General features: G+C 37.9%; 1 protein-coding gene across 3 annotated transcripts in view; it reads left to right on the top strand.

Moving 5' to 3' along the window:
• The window catches only part of KCNIP4 (potassium voltage-gated channel interacting protein 4), a 1,124,788-nt gene that overhangs the window by 1,098,644 nt on the left and 2,657 nt on the right, over nucleotides 1–23,487 (top strand). For all 3 annotated transcript variants that reach the window (XM_064584333.1, XM_064584334.1, XM_064584335.1), the window contains 3 exons: nucleotides 1,474–1,544; nucleotides 20,567–20,674; nucleotides 22,555–22,659. In XM_064584333.1, the coding sequence (XP_064440403.1) occupies nucleotides 1,474–1,544; nucleotides 20,567–20,674; nucleotides 22,555–22,659 (284 nt within the window). The remainder of the gene's footprint in view (nucleotides 1–1,473; nucleotides 1,545–20,566; nucleotides 20,675–22,554; nucleotides 22,660–23,487) is intronic.

Genomic DNA, 23,487 nt, shown 5'->3' with positions numbered 1-23,487 from the left:
TTACAATTTTTTTTTTCTAATATAAAAAAGGTTAAGGTAAAAAGCTAAAACCATGAGATGAAACATCTAAAATAATCAAGTAAATTTGATCAAGGTCAAGCACAGAAGCACTGAAAAATGAAAACTGCACTAAGAAAAGAAAATAGCAAGAAAAAATATACTTTTAACATGAAAAAGCAGAAAGCTCAGAGATGAAGGGAGACAACAGAGAAAAAGTAAAAGAGGAAAAATGGGAAAACCCCCTAGAAGCAAGCTCAGTGGATGTTGGATCGCAAGATATACTCCGGGGTTATCAGGCAGCATTGCAAGGTGCTGGAGAATGAGCCCTGTCCCAAACTGCCCAGGGTTACCCAGAACCGTGAATCCCACCCAAGGCCCAGGGGCCCTCAGGACCCCACACTCCTACCATGGCCACAGAAACTTCCCAAGTGACCCTTGTCCTCAGTTCATCAGACCACTTCACTGGCTGTGGGCTAGCCTGGTTTTCCAGTCAGAAGGACTCAGTTTCATCCCTCTTTACTAATTGACTGTGTGACTTTGGGCAAGTTTCCTAACCTCTTTGAGTCCCTATCTTTTTTTTTTTTTTTTTTTTTTTAAAGATTTTATTTATTTATTTGACAGAGAGAGAGATAGCGAGAGCAGTAACACAAGCAGGGGTAATGGGAGAGGGAGAAGCAGGCTTCTTGCCGAGCAGGGAGCCCGATGTGGGACTCGATCCCAGGATCCTGGGATCATGACCTGAGCCGAAGGCAGACGCTTAACGACTGAGCCACCCAGGCGCCCTTTGAGTCCCTATCTTTATCTGAGTTGTAAAAATGATGAGCAACCTCATAATCACAACACTGAAAGTGTCAATTCATGTGTGTCTCACTATTAGTATTGTTTTTAATTAATTTGTTTATTTGAGAGAGAGAGAGAGAGGAGGGGAGGGGCAGAGGGAGAGGGAGACAGAATCTCAAGCAGACTCCCCGATGAGCGCTGAGCACACCTGGGTACTTGATCCCATGACCCTGAGATCACCACCCGAGTGCAAATCAAGTCAGATGCCCAAATGACTGAGCCACCCAGGCATCCCGCACTCTTAGTATTTTTATTATTTTACTTGTAAAGATAGCCCCTGCCAAGCACTAAACAATTTCCAGATGCATCTCACTTCATCCTCACACTCATCTATGGTACCATTACTCATCTCAGTGCCAGGAACATCACCCAAGACTCCCAGATGCTCAGAGCATTTCCAGCAACAACCTTACAGAGAATGTGTATCATCAATGGCCTCTGTGTGAGGAGCTCACTCTCATGAATCTCAAATTATAATCTTCTACTGAACAAAGGTGCACAGCCAGGAAGAAAGCACAAGTAGAGGAGATGGAGTAAGTTTTCCTAACTAGAAGGAGCCTTGGGCATGCTATGCCAGTCTTCAGTAGGGTATTGAAATGCTGCCTTAATGATATTCCCTTTTCAACATTTCAGACTCGACAACATACGCGCATTTTCTGTTTAATGCGTTTGATACGGACCACAATGGAGCTGTGAGTTTTGAGGTAAGTCATAGACTTTTTTTTATATATGATTTGACTTTAGACACATTGCAAGAAATTTAGTCTATTTATAGGGAAGATCTGAGTTTGGGTGGTTTAATAACTTTTTTTTCTTTTTGAGACTTTTTTTCTTTATTATTATCACTGTTGCTATTATTGTAGAACACTGAGCATTAGATCTACCTTCTTAACAAAACTGTAAGTGTATATTACAATATTATTGACTACAGGTACAATGCTGTACAGCACATCTCTAGAGTTTATTCCTTTTGCTTAACTGAAACTTTACGCCCATTGGTCACTGCCCATTTCTCCCTGCCCCAGCCCCCCACAACCACCATTCCACTCCTTGACTCTAGGAATTTGTCTACTTTAGATACCTCATGTAGATGGAATCATGCAGTATTTGTCTCTCTCTGATGGCTCAGCATGTCCTCAGGTTCATCCATGTTGTTGCATATTGCAGGGTAGCTGTTGTGAATAGAGCGGCAATGAATACGGGAGTCTAATATCTCTTTGAGATCTTGATTTCAAATACTTTTGGATAATTATCCAGAAGTAGGATTCATGGTATTTTTATTTTTAATTTTTTGAGGAACCTCCATACTGTTTTCCGTATAGTGGTTACACAGTTATAATTCCCATTGACAGTGTGCAAGTGTTCCAATTTACTCACATACTCAACACTTTTTTTTTAAAAAAGATTTTATTTATTTATTTGACAGAGAGAGAGACAGCAAGAGAGGGAACACAAGCAGGGGGAGTAGGTGAGGGAGAAGCAGGCTTCCCGGAGCAGGGAGCTCGATGAGGGGCTTGATCCCAGGACCCCAGGATCATGACCTGAGCCGAAGGCAGACGCCACCCAGGCACCCCTATCCTCAACACTTCTTATCTTTCATTTGTTTGTTAATAGCCATCCTGATGGGTGTGAGGTGCTATCTCATTGTGGTTTTTATTTGTACTTCCCTGATGATTGGGGATGTTGAGCATTTTTTCATATACCTGCTCGCCACTTGGATATATTCAGAGTAATGTATATTCAAGTCCTCAGCTCATTTTTTGGTGAGTTGTTAGATATTTACTATTGAGATGAAGGAGTTTCTTATGTATTTTTGAGATAACCCTTTATCAGATACATGGTTTCCAAATATTTTCTCCCATTTTGTAGGTTGCTTTTTCACTCCACTGATTGTTTCCTTTGCTGCTCAGAAGTTTTTTAGTTTAGCACCTGTTTATTTACTCTGTTGCCTGCGCTTTTGGAGTCCTATCATGAAATCATTGACAAGACCAATATCATGAAGTTTTTCCCCCAGGTTTACTTTTAGGAGCTTTACAGTTTCAGGTCTTATGTTTAAGTCTTTAATCCATGTTGAATTGATAATTGTGTATGGGATAAGGTAAGGATGGAATTTCAATCTTTTGAGTGTGGGTATCCAGTTTTCCTAAAACCATTTGTTGAGGAGACTATCCTTTCCCTTTCCCCACTGTGTATTCTTAACACCCTTGTCAAAGATCAGTTGACCATATGCGCATAGATACACTTCTGAGCTTCCTATTCTGTACCATTGATCTATATGTCTGTCTCCATGCCAGTACCGTAGTGTTTTGATTAGTATAATAACTTTGTAATATACTTTGAAGTCAGGAATTGTGATGCCTCTAGCCCTGTTCTTTCTTAAGTATTGATTTGGATATTTGTGGTCTTTTGTGGTTCCATATGAATTTTTTCTATCTGTAAAAAATACCACTTGGGATTTTGATAGGGTTGTAGTGAATCTGCAGATAGCTTTGGGTAGTATGAATATTTTAACATTATTAAGCCTTACAACTCATGAACTTTCCATTTGTTTGTGTCTTCTTTAATTTCTTTCATCAGTGTTTCACAGTTTTTAGTATGCAAGTTTTTCACCTCCTTAGTTAAGTTTATTCCTAAGTTTTTATTCTATTCTTTTTGGTGCTATTGTAAATGGGAACGTTTTCCTATCTTCCTTCTCAGATAATTCATTGTTGATATATAGAAACACAGTAATTTTTGTATGTGATTTTGTATCTTGCAACTTTACTGAATTTGTTTATTAGTTCTAGCAGTTTTTTGGGGTAATTGTTAGGATTTTCTATGTATAATATCATGTCATCTGATTTATTTTTCTTACCTAATTTCTCTAGCTACGACTTCCGGTACTCTGTTGAATAGAAGTGGCAATATTGGGTGTCCTTGCCTTTCTCCTGATCCCAGAGGGAAAGCTTTCAATTTTTCATCATTGAGCATGTTGTCAGCTGTGGGCTTGTCATATATGGTCTTCATTATGTGAAGATTCTTTCCTTCTATTAGTTTGTTGAGAGTTTTTATCATGAAAGAACGTTCAACTTTGTCAGATGTTTTTTCTGCATCTATTGAGATGATCATGTGATTTTCTTCTTGATTCTGTTAATGTGGTATATCACATTAATTGATTTGTATATGTTGAACCATCTTTCCATCAGGGGGATAAAGATTACTTGGTCATGTTGTATGATCCTTTCAATGGGCTGTTAGAATTTGTTGGAATTTTGTTGAGGATTTTGGATGTATATTTATCAAGAATATTAGCCTGTAGTTTTCTTTCTTGTTATACCTTCATCTGGTTTTGGTTCCAGGGTATTGCTAACCTCATAAATGAGTTTGGAAATATTCCTTCCTCTGCAATTGTTTGAAAGAGTTTGAAAAGGATTGGTATTAGTTCTTTAAATGTTTGGCAGAATTTACCAGTGAAGCCGCGTGGTCCTGGGCTTTTTTTGTTGAGAGATTTTTGATTACTGATTCAGTCTCCTCATTATGGGTCTGTTCAGACTTTATGATTCAGTCTTGGTAAGTTGTATGTTTCTAGGAATTTATCCATTTTTTTTCTAGGCTATTCAGTCCATTGGAGTAGAATTATTCATAGTAGTCTCATGATTCTTTTGATTTCTGTGGCACCAGTTGCAATGTTTCCTCTTTCATTTCTGATTGTTTTATTAATTTGAGTCTTTTCTCTTTTTTTCTTAGTCTAGCTAAGAGTTTGTCAATTTTGTTTGTCTTTTCAAAACCCCATCATTCAGAAGCACAGGTGACAACCTGGACTTGCAATTGGCATTTGAATTGGGGAAGGGCAGTCTTGTAGGCCTGAGACCTTCACCTGCGGGATCTGGTCAGAGCTGTGAAAAGGTCAGAGCTAAGTTAAATTGTAGGACACCCAGCTGGTGTTAGAGAATTGCTTGGTGGTGTGGGGCAATTACACACACATGCACACACACTACATTGGAATTGGATGGAGAATTTTTAATATATATCATGGAGACAAGGTAATTGGGGGTGGTACACTTTTGGGGAGTATGGGAAGGTGCATCTTACATGTAAGCAGAAATTTCAGTGAGTGCCATGATAAAGGGCAGATGATGAAATGGGATCAATAAGGAAAGGTACTTATAAGGCTGTATGAAGGAAGCCTGCCCATGGATTTGATTAACTAGGTGTGAAGGACAAGCACGAGCTAGTTAAGGGAATAAGAGCTCAGGATGAGAAGCAGTTGGGAGTGAGTCAGAGGCAGAAGCCTGGGAATGAAGAGAAAGCATTTGTAAATCACCTAGAAGTTAGAATACAAAGGGAAAAGGCCAACAAAGAAGACTAGATGAGGAGGCAGAGGCCAGCTCCTGACCTGTCTGAGGCAGGATGCTAAGGAGGCTGGATTCTCTTGTGGGAAGTGAGGAGTCCTTGAGGAATTTTCAGCAGGGAAGTCATGGGATCAGGACCATGTTCCTAGAAAAAGAAGTTCATTTAGTAGCTCTGTATTCCAAGAATGCTGAAAGGAGCTAACTCAAGCCAAACTACAATTGAGGCATTGGTGATGAGAAGGAGGAGACAAGTTTAAGAGATATTAAAATTAAATTGATAGACTTATATTTCAACAGAATTTGCCATGTTTAGAAGGGGGGAAGTCCAAGTAGACATTGCCAGCTATCTGGGAGCAGGGGCTTCGTTGAATCAGGATAAGAGAAGAAAGCACCTCCTTCTGAGCTATCACTCAGTCAGTGGCCCCAGGAGGCAGGGTTCCCAGGGCAGCAAAGTGTCTCCACGCATGTACTAGGTGCTCCTGCAACTGAGTGCACCTAAAATAAAGACTCCAGGCCAGGAAGCTCAACATGTCATCTCTTTTAACTTAACCAAGAAATAGCACTGCGGAGAGAAGAGTAGAAGCCAGCAATACCGAGTCAAAGGTCCAGTAGACCAAGAAACCTGCAGTGGTGAAGGTGAGGGCAGTTGGGTTTGTCCTGGATATGGCAGTAGCAATGGGGGACATGTGGGAGCATCACAGGTAGCATCTGTAACATTTTTTCCATTGATGGCAGTTTAGGATCACCCCATGATAATCTGGTGTTAGCATTTGCTGCATTTCACCAACCAAGATTAATTCCAGCACAGCCTTAGTGTAGCAATAACATCGAAGTCAACGGTTCCAGTTCACCTAATGAAATCTTTCATAGCTAGTTTGCAAAAATCGAGTAGGGTAAAAAATACTAATGATTTCATTACTTGAAATTACTTTTGTATCAGAAATGTCCCATCAATTACCTATAGCACATTGTATCTAATTTCAACATGTAAATTTAGTCTGGTGTTAATGATATGGGACCATGCATAACATTGCCATTACAATATTTATGTAAAATGCTGGTAATTGTGATGAACGTTGAGTATAATTTGGAAAGTTAGTTGTAATGACTATGTATTATAAGCATGTTGGTAATATGTCTTTTCCTTTAAAAGCAAACTAATGCCTGAATTAATAAATGTTAAATCAAAATCAAATTTAACACTAGGCTATTGTAACTGTTTTTCTAAAATAATTAGCTAATAATTTCTTTTTTTTTCTTTATGACTTTATTTATTTATTTATTTTTAATTTTATTGTTATGTTAATCACCATACATTACATCATTAGTTTTTGATGTAGTGTTCCATAATTCATTATTTGTGCATAACACCCAGTGCTCCATGCAGAATGTGCCCTCTTTAATACCCATCACCAGGCTAACCCATCCTCCCACCCCCCTCCCCTCTAGAACCCTCAGTTTGTTTTTCAGAGTCCATCATCTCTCATGGTTCGTCTACCCCTCCGATTTCCCCTCCTTCATTCTTCCCCTCCTGCTATCTTCTTTTTATTTTCTTAACATATATTGCATTATTTGTTTCAGAGGTACAGATCTGTGATTCAACAGTCTTGCACAATTCACAGCGCTCACCATAGCACATACCCTCCCCAATGTCTATCATCCAGCCACCCCATCCCTCCCACCCCCCACCACTCCAGCAACCCTCAGTTTGTTTCCTGAGATTAAGAATTCCTCGTATCAGTGAGGTCATATGATACATGCCTTTCTCTGATTGACTTATTTTGCTCAGCATAACACCCTCCAGTTCCATCCACGTCGTTGCAAATGGCAAGATCTCATTCCTTTTGATGGCTGCATAATATTCCATTGTATATATATATACCACATCTTCTTTATCCATTCATCTGTCGATGAACGTCTTGGCTCTTTCCACAGTTTGGCTATTGTGGACATTGCTGCTATAAACATCGGGGTGCACATACCCCTTCGGATCCCTACATTTGTATCTTTGGGGTAAATACCCAGTAGTGCAATTGCTGGATCGTATGGTATTAGCTAATAATTTCTAAAAATCAATTAGCTACCTGGAAAACCTCTAGAAAACAGAAATGATTAGGCAATGAACATATTTTGAGTAACAGTAGCATTCTGGGAGGTATAGCAGAGACCATTCTGATTCTACAATAAAGAGAAAAGGAAGTTTTCTACCTAATTTGCTTAAACCCAAAAGGGCAGAGTGAATAAGACAAGGGAGTGAGGTGGCACCTGAATCTAGCCCGTGGCTGGGCCTAATCCCCTCCTTGCCATTCAGTGGCTGTGAGACCCTGGGTTGAGAATTTAAACTCTCTAGGCCCCTTAGTGTTTTCATCTCTGTAAAATATCAGCAAGCAAAGCTACTTTACAGGGAATGTAAGACTGAAAATGTACTAATATCAGTAAAGGGCTTGGCTCAGTGCCTGGCACCAAATACATGCTTGATATTTATAAGGTGTTACCAAAGTAGTTATTACACGGGACATTTTTCTAACAAAGCCAATTAATAACAACATTGGTCATCTTGTTAAACAGTAATCTTCTATCGTTGAACATATTCATTCAATGGCTACATGATCACTCTGTCCACGATGGTATGAAAGATAATTCTGCATCTCACCATATAATAAGTATTACTGTGTGTCAGTCACTAATACTAAGTGTTTAAAAATAGTATTAGCTATACACAGTAATAATAACTGACTCTTGTTTAGAACTCATTTGAACTCATGAGTCAGGCAATTGTGCTGAGTGCATTATATATACTAGCTTAGTTCATCTTCACAGGTACCATTATTAACTCCTTTTTAGCAAATGAAGAAAGGGAATCATCGACAGGTTTAGCAACCTGCCCAAGGTCACACAGCTAGAAAGTAGGAGGGCCAGGATTCAAACTCAGGCAGTCTGGCACCAGAATGCATCTCTTACCAACTTGTTATCCTGCCTGAGAGATGTATATAGATCCCCAGCCCCTCATCTGAAATTCTCAGAGCCAGCTGAGTTTTGTCATTCACAGCCCTGCAGATTTAGACAAGTAATACCCTGCACACACTAGTCCCTATTATTTAATGTCTCTGGTAGCGTCCGCAGCATGCTATAATCAAATGTGTAGTATTCATGCAGTGAAATATGATACACGATAAACATGGCAGGGACTGCTACTGATGACCAATGTCCATGTGCTCTGCTTGGTGATCTCATGAATAGGCCATAATCCCAGCCTCTCCTGCAGTTAGGTGGAGCCATGACTGAGATTTACCAGTGAGATGTGAGTAGAAGTGACCACATCTCCTTCTTCTCTCTTCCTATCTGTGGGGACTATGAGCTCACATATTTCAGTTGGCCCTGCAACAAAGTGGAAGGAGCCCGGATCTCTGAATGACTGCATGGAACAGAGCACTCTCCCCATTTCACTGTATGTGAAGTAAGTTTATATGGTGCCAAGTCACTAAGATTTGAAAGTGTTGGTACAGCTGTTAGTGTCCTCTGATTAATATGATAGAGGCAGATTAGATGATAGATAGATGATAGATGATGATAGATCATATGTAGACTGAGAGATGATGGATGGATAGATAGGTAGATAGGTAGATAGATAAATATATAGATAATTAGAAATAGATTAAAAATAGTTTTATGTCAGTTCACTTCAAGTTTTGGCACTAATGAGTTTGGCACTCAAATTTACGAACCAAGATTGAACCGCAGCTCTGCCTAAGTCTCTAAAACCTATGGTTTTAACCAGAGATCATCAAACTTCTCCGTTCAGAGCCAAATAGTAAATATTTTGGCTTTGTGGGCCCTACAGTCTCTATTGTATCTACTCAATTCTGATGTGTAGCCACACACAAATCCTAAGTAAATGGGCATTGCTGTGTTCCAATAAAACTTTGTCTACAAAACAATATGAGCCCTGTTTGACTCCCCAGACCATAGTTTTCCAAACCCCATTCTTAACCATTACAATAGATTGCCTCCTCCTGAGGGCTTGAGCCACAGTGTTTGCTAGATGACATCTAAGATGGCATTCTATGATCTGATTACTGAATATTATCACCAACTTTCACAATTCGCATTCAATCCATCCCATCCACAAAAATCACTGGTTTACTGATACAATTGTTGGCTACACCATCAACTCTGAACCTTTACCACCATTGCAACAATTACCATCTGCCAAACATTATCACCATCAGGGCAATGCATACCTCTGAGCAGGTCCCGAATGGCAAGTTTACTTGAATTATTGAGGCTGACTTAAAATAACATTCTGGAATAGCTATACCTGCTTCCTACAGGTGACATCAGAGCTATGGTTCAAAGCTTCAAGGAAACACCATTCACTGACAATCCAATTCATACTGAATGAAATGTGAGTGGCACTGCCTGGAGACGTTATAAATCAAAAAAGTAATCTCTTCGTCATTCACAGTGATAAGAAAAAAATGTTTTTCTCCCAAATATCATTTATGGTTATGGCAAAACTTTCTTTCTAGGATGAATCATTTTATCAAATTAAATAGCTAATTCAGGGCACCTGGGTGGTTCTGTTGGTTGAGCACCAAACTCTTGATTTTGGTTCAAGTCATGATCTCAGGGTCCTGAGACTGAGCCCCACATCAGACTCTCTGCCAGAGTTTGCTTGTCCCTCTCCCTCTCCTACCCCACCACTTGTGTGCGCTCTCTCTCTCAAAATAAATACAATCTTTAAAAAAATAAATAGCTATTTTCTTTTGAGATGTCAGATACCAGTGGAAGTTATTTAGGCAATGTTACCAATAAGTATAAAATTCTGATTTTATCACATTTATTAATCATTAGGGTTTATCCTTCTTATATCTCTTAACACAAACACACACACTTACACAACCTGTACACATAATTCTGTTCTTGTCTAGTGCCTATTGCAGGGAGCTATTGAAAGGAAAGTGAAAGGTAGGTTCAGAAGTCTTCTCATTTCATTTATGCATCTAACAAATACTTACTGAGCATGACTATGTGCCAAACACTCTTCACAGTGCTGGCTGGGGACACAACAGTGAACAAAGGACACAAATCTTTGTCTTCATGGAGCTTATAGTCTCCCATTTTCATAGAATCCAGCTGTTTTCACAGTTGGGTCTGTTGCCCTGGGCCCCATCCATACCTTTTTGTTGATTCCCAGGGAATCTGACCAGGCCACATGTGTCCTGGTTTTTGCTTGTTGTCCGTCATTCTGGCCTGCTTCTTCCCTGTGGTCTTGCCTAGTCTTGCCATGGGGGTATTCAGTTCCTCCTGCATTTGCTTACCATTTCCTGTAGGCTCTAAGGGCAAGTCCTTTTTTTTTTTTAAGATTTTATTTATTTATTCATGAGAAACACAGAGAGAGAGAGAGAGAGAGAGAGAGAGAGAGGCAGAGGGGGAAGAAGCAGGCTCCCAAGGAGCAGGGAGTCCGATGTGGGACTCGATCCCAGGACTCTGGGATCATGACCTGAGCCAAAGGCAGACGCTTAACCATCTGAGCCACCCAGGCGCCCAGGGCAAGTCCTTTAAACCTCTCATAGCACATGCTACAATGTGTGGTAACAGCAGATTATTACAAGACAGACAAAAAAAGCATACAATAAATATCTGACAGACCACAGGTCAGATTTGTTTTTTAAAATTCAAAGTTTTTTTTTAATTTTAGACCAGATATACCTTTACAGAAAAATTGCAAAGATAGTACAGACAGTTCTCATATACCTCTCATCCAGTTTCCCTATTATTAGTATCACATTAAAATGGAATACTTGCTACAAGTAATGAACTAATATTGATGCATTATCCACTAAAGTCCATGCTTTCTTCAGATTATCTTAACTCTTACCTAATGTCCCTTTTTTGTCCATCCTATGTAGGATACCATATTAAATTTAGCCACTAGATCTCCTTAAGCTCCTCTTGGATGTGACAGTTCTTCAGATATTCCTTGTTTGTCATGACCTTGTGAGTTTTGAGGAGTATGGGTCAGGTGTTTAGTCAGTATGGACTAATGGAGATTTATTTTGTCTTTTGAGTTGTAATCCAATATAACCCTATTTATTTTGTTGCTCAAATTGTTACAGTTTGGCAACTCGGAGATGTTTCAGTCAACTCCTGTATCCCTTCAACATTCTCCTATCATTGTGGTTGTTTCTTCTCTTTTGCTGTGTTTCTTTCATCAGACCCTTATTTTCTGGCATTACAAGATGCTTCAGGCTCATCTTTTGTCTTCCCTGCCCCAGTCCTGAATTAATCTCCAACTTTAACATCCAGCCTCTGTGGAAGCTCCAGAAGTCTCTTCTCATCTAAAAGAACACATGCTTCTCAGTCAGACACAGGGTTCAAATCTAGATACTACCACTTCTAGCTCTGACGCCTGGGCAGGTTCCTCATTCCCTCTGTGCTTGAATTTCTTCAATGTAAATTGGAAATAATCATGATAGATACATCACAAAATTGTTGTATGATTAAATGATGGATTTAAAGAGTTTTGAAAGTTTCATGGCACATAGAAAATGCTCAATTAATGTTAACCCTGGCTGACATCTGGTCAGTCTCAGAGAATTGATCTCTCTCAATCTCAGTGTTCCTGGACAGGTAACTCTTGGGCTTCTTAGCTGATCTTCTTACAGCTTTCATGGTCACACATATATTTGCATACTGACACACTTTTTTTTAAAGAAGCTAAGGCTATTTTATAATGCATTTATGAATTAATTTTATAGCAAGAATTATGAATTCCTGGCATTCCTAATTTTCTACAAATGTTATTAGGAAGTAGATGAACTGCAAATCACTATGAGTCATTTCACATCACGCCACAATTCTGTCCTATAGTAGCAAAAGAAGAGATACGGCCTCTGTTTATATCATACTGTTGTGTATAACCACAGCCCATTGATTCAATTCTAGTCAAAATGAGGCCTGGGCTTTGAGTCAGAGGTCTGGGTTTGATTTTTAGCTCCCTGCTCACTGACTATGCCTTGGCTTGGTCACTTGTTTCCTCTGAGCATCTCTCTACAATGTAAAGACTGCAATACCTACTCCCTATGGTTGCATGAGGCTGACATGAAATAACGCACAGAAATTGCCTAACACAGGGGCCCACACACATCCATAAACTGTAGTCATTATTACTATTAAATTTCAGTGCTCCCAGGACCCAAGACTTATACTCCTTTCCTAAGGAAACAAGTCAAAATGATGGGAAATAGAGAACAATGTTTACACAGCATCATTTATAATAAAGAAAAATTTTATTTACATAGCCACCAATAGAAAGTATGGTTAAGTAAATCACAGTATATCCATATGACAAAGCAGTGTTTCAAACTCCAAATTACGATCATTAATACGTGGTAAAATTAATTTAGAGATTAATGATAAGAATGTTTAAAAAATTAATAGAAGAGAAATGGAAATAATTACTTTCTGGTGTACATGTGTGTGTTTGTGTGTGTTCTAGGTTGCCATTTAATATGTAATTATTGTGGTTTGGGGTCCAAAGTGTTCAAAAACCACTGTGATAGTATCATTAGATTCAACCATATGAAATTAATATTCTTGCAAATATGATAAAAAAAAAGTCAGCAATTTGGGACTCCTGGGTGACCCTGTTGGTTGAGCATCTGACTCTTTTTTTTTTTTTTTTTATTCATGAGAGAGCGAGAGAGAAAGGCAGAGAGAGAAGCAGGCTTCCTGCTGAGCCGGGAGCCCGATGCGGGACTCAATCCCAGGACCCTGAGATCATGACCTGAGCCGAAGGCAGACACTTAACCATCTGAGCCACCCAGGCGCCCCGAGCATCTGACTCTTGATCTCAGCCCAGGTTTTGAATCTCAGGATTGTGAATTCAAGCCCAACGTTGGGCTCCATGCTGGGTGTGGAGCCCACTTAAAAAAAATCAGCAATTTCATAGGGTTCAACCTAATATGTAGTAATTTAAATGATGTCACAATGAATTTTCAGTGATGTGGGAAAATGCTTGTAATTTTAAGTGAAATATACATTATTATATATACATACATGACCTTTACTATAAATATGCTATGCATAAAAATGGAAATGTTCATTTTGCATAAGTGATAGGATTATGTGTGATTACAATTTTTTCAGTATAGTTTTCTATAATTTTTTACATAAATCAAGCATATTTATGTATACATTTTTTATGTATTTATACTCATTTTTGTTTAAAAGTTTATTAATGTTTAATGGCCTCTAGTGAGATCGAACCAAAGAACTTTCCTCTACCTTAATATGTCTGTCATCACCTTTTAAGACGCTAAATTAGCTAAATAGACAATATTATATATCAAATGAGGTAAGTACATTATCCCTTCTGTATGACAAAATCAGGCCACAAATCTTAGAAAATTTACTTATTACTTTTTAGACATATTGATGCCTGATGCAAACTTCAGATAGTACCTGAAATTGTGTCTTTCAAATACTTCAAAAAGTGGCTCAACTACTGTGGAAGCTTAATTCCAATCACAGGAGGTCATACCAGAGAAAATAAACAACCTTTAAAATTTTCATGAAAATACATAAGCAAGCATAAAATTAGAAATATACTAAACACGTGTATGATTTTCCATACCGAATCTGTCACTAACTAGCTAGTTAACATTCTTAACCTTTGGTAAGTCACTTAATGTTGTTTTCCCAACTATAAACAGGACTATTTATTGCAAATACCCTAAACACATGATTATAAGCCATATTGCTCTTTGAGTGGCAGGTAGGGAGGCAGGATGTTTGTTTTCAACCTCAGTAGTTCCTCTGGTGAAATTCCAAACTGGCCCCCTGCACCCAGACAGCGAGAAGAGACTGAAGAAAGAGGCCACTCCAGAATGGTAGGTGGCAGGTGTAATTAGTAAGGGAACTTACCTATGAGGCTTGTCGTGGGCAACTCCAAGACAAGTAAATCTCTGTACTGCCCACCAGAACCTTAAAAAATTTTATGGAGGTCTTAATGGGATTCAGTCACATATACAGTCCAGATGGTCTCAGCAAGACCTTACTTTCTCAAGGCTACATCCTTGAAGTGGCTCCTTGTCCAGAAAGGGTGGGCAGACCATACATTCCAAGGACAGGGAAGGGGTAAGAGCCTTGGATTGCCTGGGCCAGCTTGTGGGTCAAGCAATGGTCATGTCCTCTTGATGACCTCCTCTGACAGAGGAAGACTAATGTCCCTGTCATAGCAACCAGAACTAAGGGACTAAGCAAAAATTTGATAGATACCAAAAAGCTCACAACTGAACAAGGCTGGGATATTATAAAGTCAAATCTTTATGCCTTTTTCCTTCTTTTGCTTCGATCATAAGAGAATGGAAACCACAATTCAGTACCGATCATTTTTGTGCATTAGGGAACAGATGCAAGCTTTTTTCACAGATAAAAGGTAATTATGCAAAGTACTCCAAGAATTGTTTTCTTTTTCTTTTTTTTTTTTTTTAAGCATTGTGTCTCCTACTCAATAGATTTCAGTTACCATTCAGAAAAGCGTGGAGCAAAAACCACATAAAACACACTGAGTTTCTCATTTTTCTTTTCCACAAGTAAGGAATCATTCTTCTTTTGAAATAACTGTTTATTGATATCATCCTGCAAGATGGTATATCACAAGGTAGAGGGGTGCTCAAGGTCCACAGCCATCTTTTAATGTAAGTAGTTTTGGGATACATAGTACTTAAGAGGAAGATGTGAATCAGCTGTCAGCTTGTAAATCAGGATATTTTTGTTTACAAATAATAGAAAATCACATACTAACAAAAACAATGTGATGACTTTATTGGCTCACAGAAAGAAAAAGTCCAGAGATAAGGATGGCTACAACTAAGGGTGGGCTCTCCCATAGTCACAAAAAATGCCAGCCGCTCCTTGACTCCAAGCTTGACTGTTCATGTCGAGCAGACGTGGACTGAGTTCAGTTGTATGCCAACCCAGATCCAATTGCCTTGACCAAAGGGATAATATGAACCTCTTGACTTTGCTCAGGTCACAGCTCCATCACTAAAACTAGAGGTGGAGAGCACTTCTGCAGAATTGGATGAAGCACCAAGTGGAAATTAGTGGGGGCTTAGTAGGAAGGCAACCAACAAAAGTCCATATGTGACTTTAAAAGTGCTTTTCACTGATGCCCTTGTCTGCTCCATTTGGTGATAGGGTCAATGCCATTGATGATTTCTGTAGGCCAGTTGTTCTCAAAGTGTGATTCCTGAATCAACAGTATCAGTATCCCTTTGGAATATGTTAGGATTATATATTCTTGCACCCCAACCTAGACCTAATGAATCAGGAATCCTGAGGGTGGAGCCCAGCAAGCTGTGTTCTAGCAAGCCCTCCAGATGATTATGTGGCAAGCTAAATTTTGAGAACCAATGCTCTAAGCATGTCTTCAAAGACTTTGTATCCAGTCCCCCTTTTCAACTAAGAGCACATAACTATTACTTAGTGATTTGAAGCAATGGATAAGGTTTATATTGATAGTCATCAACCTCATCTGGCCTCAGCAATCTTTCTCTGAGAAGCCTACCTTCCCATACTCGGCAGTGACTATTTTGTAGCTTCTAATAAGCCAAAGCTTATAGTTTACCAGTTGTACATTGCACATTAACTCTTGATTATAGTATGTTATATATTTCAGGTTTATATATATTACAACAACTTTCCAGGAGATAGCATGAAGTATTTTGAGGGATGTCTACCTTCTCATAATTTGCACAAGTCACCTGTCTAGTACCATGGCTGCCTCCTTATTTACTTAAACCTTCGATTCTTGCCCTTTCTGCTATATCTGTCACTCCCAAGCAGATGACATCCATTGAAGCTGTCAGGTGGGGACTCACTCATCCTCTTGCTCTTATCAGCTGCTGGCATCCACAGCATGTTCCCCTTCTTCTGTGTTAACTGAGAAAATGCACCTCCTCCCTCCAGAGCTCAACCCTCTACCTGCACTTGGGTCCCAGAACGATCAGCCCATCTCTTGCACTCCCTCCTTCTCTCTCACACACACCTTTAGTAATCTCTTCATAGAGAGTTCCATCCAGTAATCAAAGTGCTCATCTTCAAAAATCTCTCCTGTAATCCCATATTCCTCTTCAGATATAGCCGGCTCTCTATCATTGTGACCAGCCAAGAGTCATGAGTTTTCTTCTAATCTCTGTCATTGTTTGCTTCTTCTACTCCTCAGAAAGTTCTCGCATCACTCATTGGTGACCTCCATTTTGTTGATCCAATGAACATTTTTCATTCTCCAGCAGCATCTTGTATCACCATGAACCATCCTTTTCTAGGAAAATGAACTCCTCACTTGACCTCTCATATTTCCTTAGCAATTTATTTTCAAGATCCCTTGCCGGGCTCTTTTCTCTCTGCCTACCAAATACTGTAGTCCTTTGTGGCCTTCTCTTGAATTCTCTTTTTCTCTCACTTTACATTTTACCCTGAATAAAGATGGAAAGTAGGGTATGGTTATCTGATTGTCACAGCACCATTTGTTGAAAACATGACTCTTTCCCCATTGCATGGTCTTGGCACCCTTGTTGAAAATCAATGGTCACAGATGTTTATTTCCAGATTTGCAACGTTATTGCACTGGTCTATATGTCTATTCTTATGCAAGTGCTATATTGTAGATTTGTAGTGAGTTTTGAGATTGGAGTTTGAGCTCTCTAACTTTGCTTTTTTTTTTTTTTTCCATATTGTTTTGGCTCTTTGGGGCCCTGTGCAATTCCATATGAATTTGAAGATCAGCTTTTCCATTTCGGCAAGAAAGTCAATGGTTATTTTTTTTTTAATTTTATTATGTTATGTTAATCACCATACATTACATCATTAGTTTTTGATGTAGTGTTCCACGATTCATTGTTTACGTATAACACCCAGTGCTCCATTCAATACGTGCCCTCTCTGAAACAAATAATACATTATATGTTAAAAAAAAAGGGAGGGGGAGGGGTTGGGGGAATGGGTTAGCCTGGTGATGGGTATTTAAATGGTTATTCTTGATAAATTTTTTTTAATAAAATGATAACTGTACACCTTCTTAGCATGATTAAAGTCAGTATCATGCTTAAAGTAGAAACACTAGAAACAGCCTTATTAAATTCAGTAACAAAATAAGGATGGCTATTATTGTTGTTATTATATAATATTGTCTTGGATATATTATTCACTACATTTAGAAAAAAAGGAAGTAATTAAAATATAAAAATTAGAAAGAAGAGGTAAAACTAACTCCATTTGCAGCTAATATGATTGCATCCATGAAAAACCCAGGAGAATCAATTGAAAAACTATCATATACAACAGAAACACTCAGTTAGTTGGCAGCATACACAATTACTATAGAGAAATCAATAGCTTTTGTATATACAAACAAAAGTAATTTGGAACATGTAATAGAAAAAAATACCTCATTTAAAACAGCACAAAAGGATTAACATACCTAGAAATAAATATCACTAAGAAACATGAAAGAGCAACTTGGAAAAAAACCCAAAAAGGTCTAAAACATACCAGAGTATGGTATGCTGAATAATAGCCCACCAAGTGTCTACATCCTAATTTCTGGAACTTGTGAATATGTTACCTTACATGGTAAAAGGAGCTTTGTGGGTGTGATTAAGGATCTTGAGATGGGGAGATCATCCTGGATTACCTAAGTGGGTTTAATGTAATCACAGGGGTCCTTGTAAGAGGGAACAGGAAGATCAGGGTAAGAAAAGAAAGATATGACAAAGGGAGCAGAGACTAGAGTGATGTGCTCTGAAGATGGAGGAAGAGGTCACAAGCCAAACAATGCAAGTGGCCTCTAAAAGCTCAAGAAAGCAAGGGAGCAAACTCTCCCTCTACATCCCCTGTGCTCCCCCATTTTGATTCCAGCCCAGTGAAACTCATTTCAGAATTCTGACCTGAAGAACTGTTAAGATAATAAACATGTATTATTTTGAGTCACTAAAGTTGTGGTAATTTATTACAGTAGCCAGGAGAACACTGATAAATAGGTTCAGTGACAAAAATGACTTGGACAAGGGCAAGGTCTCTCATAGTCTTGATTAGGAAGACTCACCAACATGCAGTTGTCAATTCTGCCAAAGCTGATCTGTAAATTTACCTCAAACCCTTCAAAAGTCATGTGGAGTATTAAAGCAAGAGAAAATAGCTGGAAAAAAAAGATTGACCAGGAGGAAATAGCCCTAACAGCCACTTTCATATTTGGGCCGATGTAGTAGAGGTGGATAAACAGATTTACTAATGAAATAAAATAGAAATTTCAGAAATATAAACAAATATATAAAAGGTTTAAGGATATGATAAATCTTGCATCTCAAAACAATGGGTAACAAATAATAGTGTGAAACCAGATAATTATTTAAAAACAGTGGATAAATTCCAAATGGAATAAGGATTTGAATGTATCAAAGTAAACTTATGAAGTAGTAGTAAAAAGCATGGGAGTATCTTTCTATAACTTCAAATGGGGGAAGCCTTTTCAATATGACATAAGCCAAAAGACATAAATTAAAACACTGACAAATTCTAGAATATAAGAATAAAAAAATACCTACTTTGCAAAAATCAATATAAGAAAAATCAAAAGAAATGACAAACTGGGAAACAACACTGGAAGACATATCCCAGACAAAGGATAATTTCACTAATACGTGAAGAGTTTCTATAAATCGAGACATTTGAAAAAAAAAAAAGTTCAAATTTATTTAAGATACAAATATAAGTAATTTGAGAAAGAAATAGCTTCCCATGAAATTGGAAAACATAAAAGTTTGATACTATATAGTATTGACAAGCTATAATATTCTTATACTTAAAAAATTCTCATACATAGATTTTGAGAGGGGAGTTTGGGACACAAGTTGGAAATAACTCTAAAGTTTACAAATGTTCAAATCCTTTAACCCAGAAATCCCATGTCTAAGGATTTATTCTACAGATATTTTTGTTCAAGTATGAATTATGTACATATAAGGTCACTCTTCGTAACATTGTTTTTAATAAGTTTGGAAATCTTTCAATACTCATCAATGGGAGAGTGGTTAAATAAACTATGGTGCATTCATACACATTATGTGAAAAAGATTGGAATTATTTCTAAGATTGTTAAGTGGGAGGTGGGGGAGTACAGAACAGCCTGTCAGACTATTTGTGCAAAGGGATATGGAATATATATAAATAAATATGCCTTATACTTGTATATGCACAAAAGTTCCATGCCAGCTGCCCAGGGAGAAAGAAAAAGGGTAGCCGGGGTCCAGGAACAGAAGATTTTTCACCAAACATCTTACATATTTTTAATTTTGAACTACGTGAATATTACCTACTTTTCAAAGTAAAAAAAAAAGAAAACATTAAAATTAAGAAAACTGGGACAGGAAAACAGCTATAAAATGATGGAATATAGAAATGCAGAGAGAAAAAGCAAATTCACCCAGAAAGCCACTTCTGCATGCCCCTTGGGCTCTTCCGTTCCCATCTACCAGTGGATTATCAGATCTGCGTGAGCTCAGAATTACCACATTGTGATGGTATCTCTGCTCCACAACAAATATATAGGAATTTGATCAAGTTCAATCAAACCAGCCTAACCATGATACTGGCTAAGGGTTTCGTTTACTTGGCAAACACATAACCAATGTCCTTGCTAGACATTGTTATAGCTTAACTCTTTTAATCCTCACAAAAACTTTTAAGAAGTAGGTATTATTATCCCCATTCTACAGATACGCAGATTGAAGCAAAAGGAGGTTAAGTGGTCAGAGGACACAAAGCTGTCAAGTGACATCACTGGAATTTGAGGTCAGGCAGTCTGGCTTCAAAGTCCAGGCTCTTAACCACTGCCCCATGTGTGTTATAACTTGATTTCTAAGTAACAGTTACAGTTGGCCCATATCTTAAAGACAGACCATATTTCTTGTTAGCAGATCTTTTTCATGGGAAGTATGCTATGTATGTGCTTGTATTTCTTAAGATAGTGTTATCAGGTTCTTTTCAGTAAAAGAAATTATGTGCAGTTGTGGTAGAAAGCCAATACCACGTAGAGCATGCATCTTGCTGTTTGGGTGTCTGTCCTCATAGCATTTCCAGTTCCACAGGTGATTTAAGCCACAGTTCCCAAGTCAAAGATGAGAATGTTAAAGCTAAGGAGTGGTTTATGCCCACAGAGAACTCTCAGAAACAGAGGACCAAGAACACATTATCTCACTAAATAATGATTCAAAAACCCAGAGGGTTGTAACCCTTGCTTCCATCGTTTGAGAGAGACTTTTATCATAGTCGGTGTTTTATTTTTTTTTAGAAATGTCATATCAAATTATACTTTTATTTCTTTTTAGGATTTCATCAAGGGTCTTTCCATTTTGCTCCGAGGGACAGTTCAAGAAAAACTCAACTGGGCATTTAATTTGTATGACATAAATAAAGATGGCTACATCACTAAAGAAGTAAGAAATGCCTCACCAACACAACTCTCCTTTGGACTCTTTCCATTTTTCTAACTTTAAATGTTAAACAATTGAAACTATTAATTTGAAAATTGCATTTTTAAGAAATCTGAAGTATTTTATGTGGTGGTGGTGGTGGTGAAATACTCTAATAAAAAACTTGCAATGGCTAGGAATAATTTATGGTACATCTAACTTCAAAGTAAATATAAAACACGTAAGGATTGTACCCCTGTTTCCTAATGGCATTCAAATAAATACTGTAAATTGGAATCAGGAAGAAAATGTATACAAATCATGCTTGAATATTTGGCCTGTGACCTTTTTTTCTTCTAATATAATGTGGAAAGAAATACAATTTTAAAATTGCAGAGACTGCAATGACCTGTATTGTGTAGAACGTGACCTGATGGGAGTGGTTGGGCCCCCAAACACTGCCAGGCAGGCTATGCAAGAAAAAAGGCCCACAGACCAAATTAAGAAGCTCATATCAAATGGTTTATTAAACCAATATAAAACACCGTGAGAAGGGAAAAGGGATGGGGTAGGTTAACAATTTTAGGATAGGGTCCAAATGGGGTTGAAAGACATTACATGAATCCTGGGGGATCCTCAATGTTCATATGTCCCTTCTCCCTGACTCACTTGCTTTTCCAGAAGTTTGAGTTTTGAGCATGACGACCCTCAAACCAAAGGTACCCAGGGTTACTGACCTGACCTTACTCGATAAGAGACATAGAAAGTGCACCTGACCACAGGTATAGTGTGACAATTAGCCTGACCAAAGGCCATAGGTTTTGTGTTTTTTGAGCGGAAGATACGTAGGGCCAGAATGTTTCGCACCAATGGATGGCTGAAGACCTCATGAATATTAAGTGTTTATGCATATTGAATATATCCTGAATAGCTAGTGCCTCCTGTAACTGGTGGACAGTACTACAGTAAATATTTAGTACTCGGATGCCTTGGAAATACTAGGTACCTCTTGGCCCTTCCATCCCTTTCTATCTCTATGTTTAACACAAACATGCTGGTCTTACACATAACACATTTCATGAATTCTGAAGTCAGACAAACTTCTTGCTACTTACCTAAACTCAAAACATCTTAAAATGTTTTACCTATGACTTATACGCTATAAACTACTTTATCATTAATAAGAGAATTGAATAATCTCAAAAGTAAATGTATATTACATCTGTATTATCAACTTAATCTAGACTTTTATATGGAAATTTCAATATGAAGGAAACAAATGTGAAGTAATAAATCTGAATGTTTGGATAATTAGATATTATTTTTACTGAGATTGAAAATGACAAGTCAAAAACTAGATTTTGTTTTAGTTAAAAAATTAATGAAATTTCAAGGAATTCCCAAGGAATTTCAATGAAATATAGCCATACTATTTTGACTAACCTACATGTGCAATTTCTTCACTTAAAGGTATAGTAGGAAGAAAACAAGGAAAATCCTAATAAGCTTTGAAATTTATCAGTTTTCGTATAATGCTGTTGATATGGAGTTCATTCTCAGTAAAAGGAAATTGATGATCAACATATAAGATATACAATAACTCAATAAAACAAAGACAGTCTATAGGAAGTCTATGGAAATCCAAACATTAAACCAGAGCAATTTTCCTATCATCTTGGATATGTGGGAATTTACTTACCTCATTTTGAAACCAAGACCAAAATTAATTCTTACATTCTGACCCTGCTGCTTTTAAGGCACAAAACTGTTGGCTTCTCCTCTAGGACAACCAAAAGGCAGTTAATGAATAATAAAAAATTTTTGAAATAGAGTAGGAATAATCTGTCAGAGTGGGTTCTTCATACAGCACATGCAGCCTCATGTGTGTGCCTTTTACTTTTCAGGAAATGCTTGATATAATGAAAGCAATATATGATATGATGGGTAAATGCACATATCCTGTCCTCAAGGAAGATGCTCCTAGACAACACGTCGAAACATTTTTCCAGGTAGGAATGCAAGTAGAAGTCAGAGAGGGAGTGAAAAAGAGTAAATTTCCTATGCTTGCAAAGTGTCATGATAATTCAAAAAAAAGCAAAAGAAAAAAAAACACTTTTACTGAAGGGACAAAGCAATAGAATATTAACCATCATACTAATTTAGTAATTTTGGTTTTGAATTTTTTAGAATACTGATAACTACACTTATTGAACATTCACTATATCCTAGACAGAACACTAAGGAATTGCTGTGTTTTTCATGTTTTTATGTTTGTTTTCAATAAATTCTCAAAAGAATCCTTATGGTTATAAATACTCTTTAGCCTCAATTTACAGATGAGAAAACCAAACTCTGAAAGTGTCCGCAAACTGCCTGAACTGTCATAGCTAGAGGGCCAGATTTTATCTAGGGCGATTTTAGAGGTCTACCACATTCTACTGAAAAGGGAACAGCCTAACAGCAGTTGGCCATATGATTCTTTTATTTTATTATGTTATGTTAATCACCATACATTACATCATTAGTTTTTGATGTACTGTTCCATGATTCATTGTTTGCGTATAACACCCAGTGCTCCATGCAGTACGTGCCCACCTTAATACCCATCACCGGGCTAACCCATCCTCCCACCCCCCTCCCCTCTAGAACCCTCAGTTTGTTTCTCAGAGTCCACAGTCTCTCATGGTTCGTCTACCCCTCTGATTCCCCCCCTTCATTTTTCCCTTCCTGCTATCTTCTTTTTTTACATATAATGTATTGTTTCAGAGGTACAGATCTGTGATTCAACAGTCTTACACAATTCACAGCACTCACCATAGCACATACCCTCCCAACGT

Source organism: Mirounga angustirostris, unplaced genomic scaffold (assembly GCF_029215605.1).
Source record: "Mirounga angustirostris isolate CCGP_5_RB_7025 unplaced genomic scaffold, mMirAng1.0.hap1 SCAF_2, whole genome shotgun sequence".
Lineage (NCBI taxonomy): Eukaryota > Metazoa > Chordata > Mammalia > Carnivora > Phocidae > Mirounga > Mirounga angustirostris.
The sequence above is the reverse complement of the archived record's forward strand: the minus strand, read 5'-3'. Positions and strand labels throughout refer to the sequence as shown.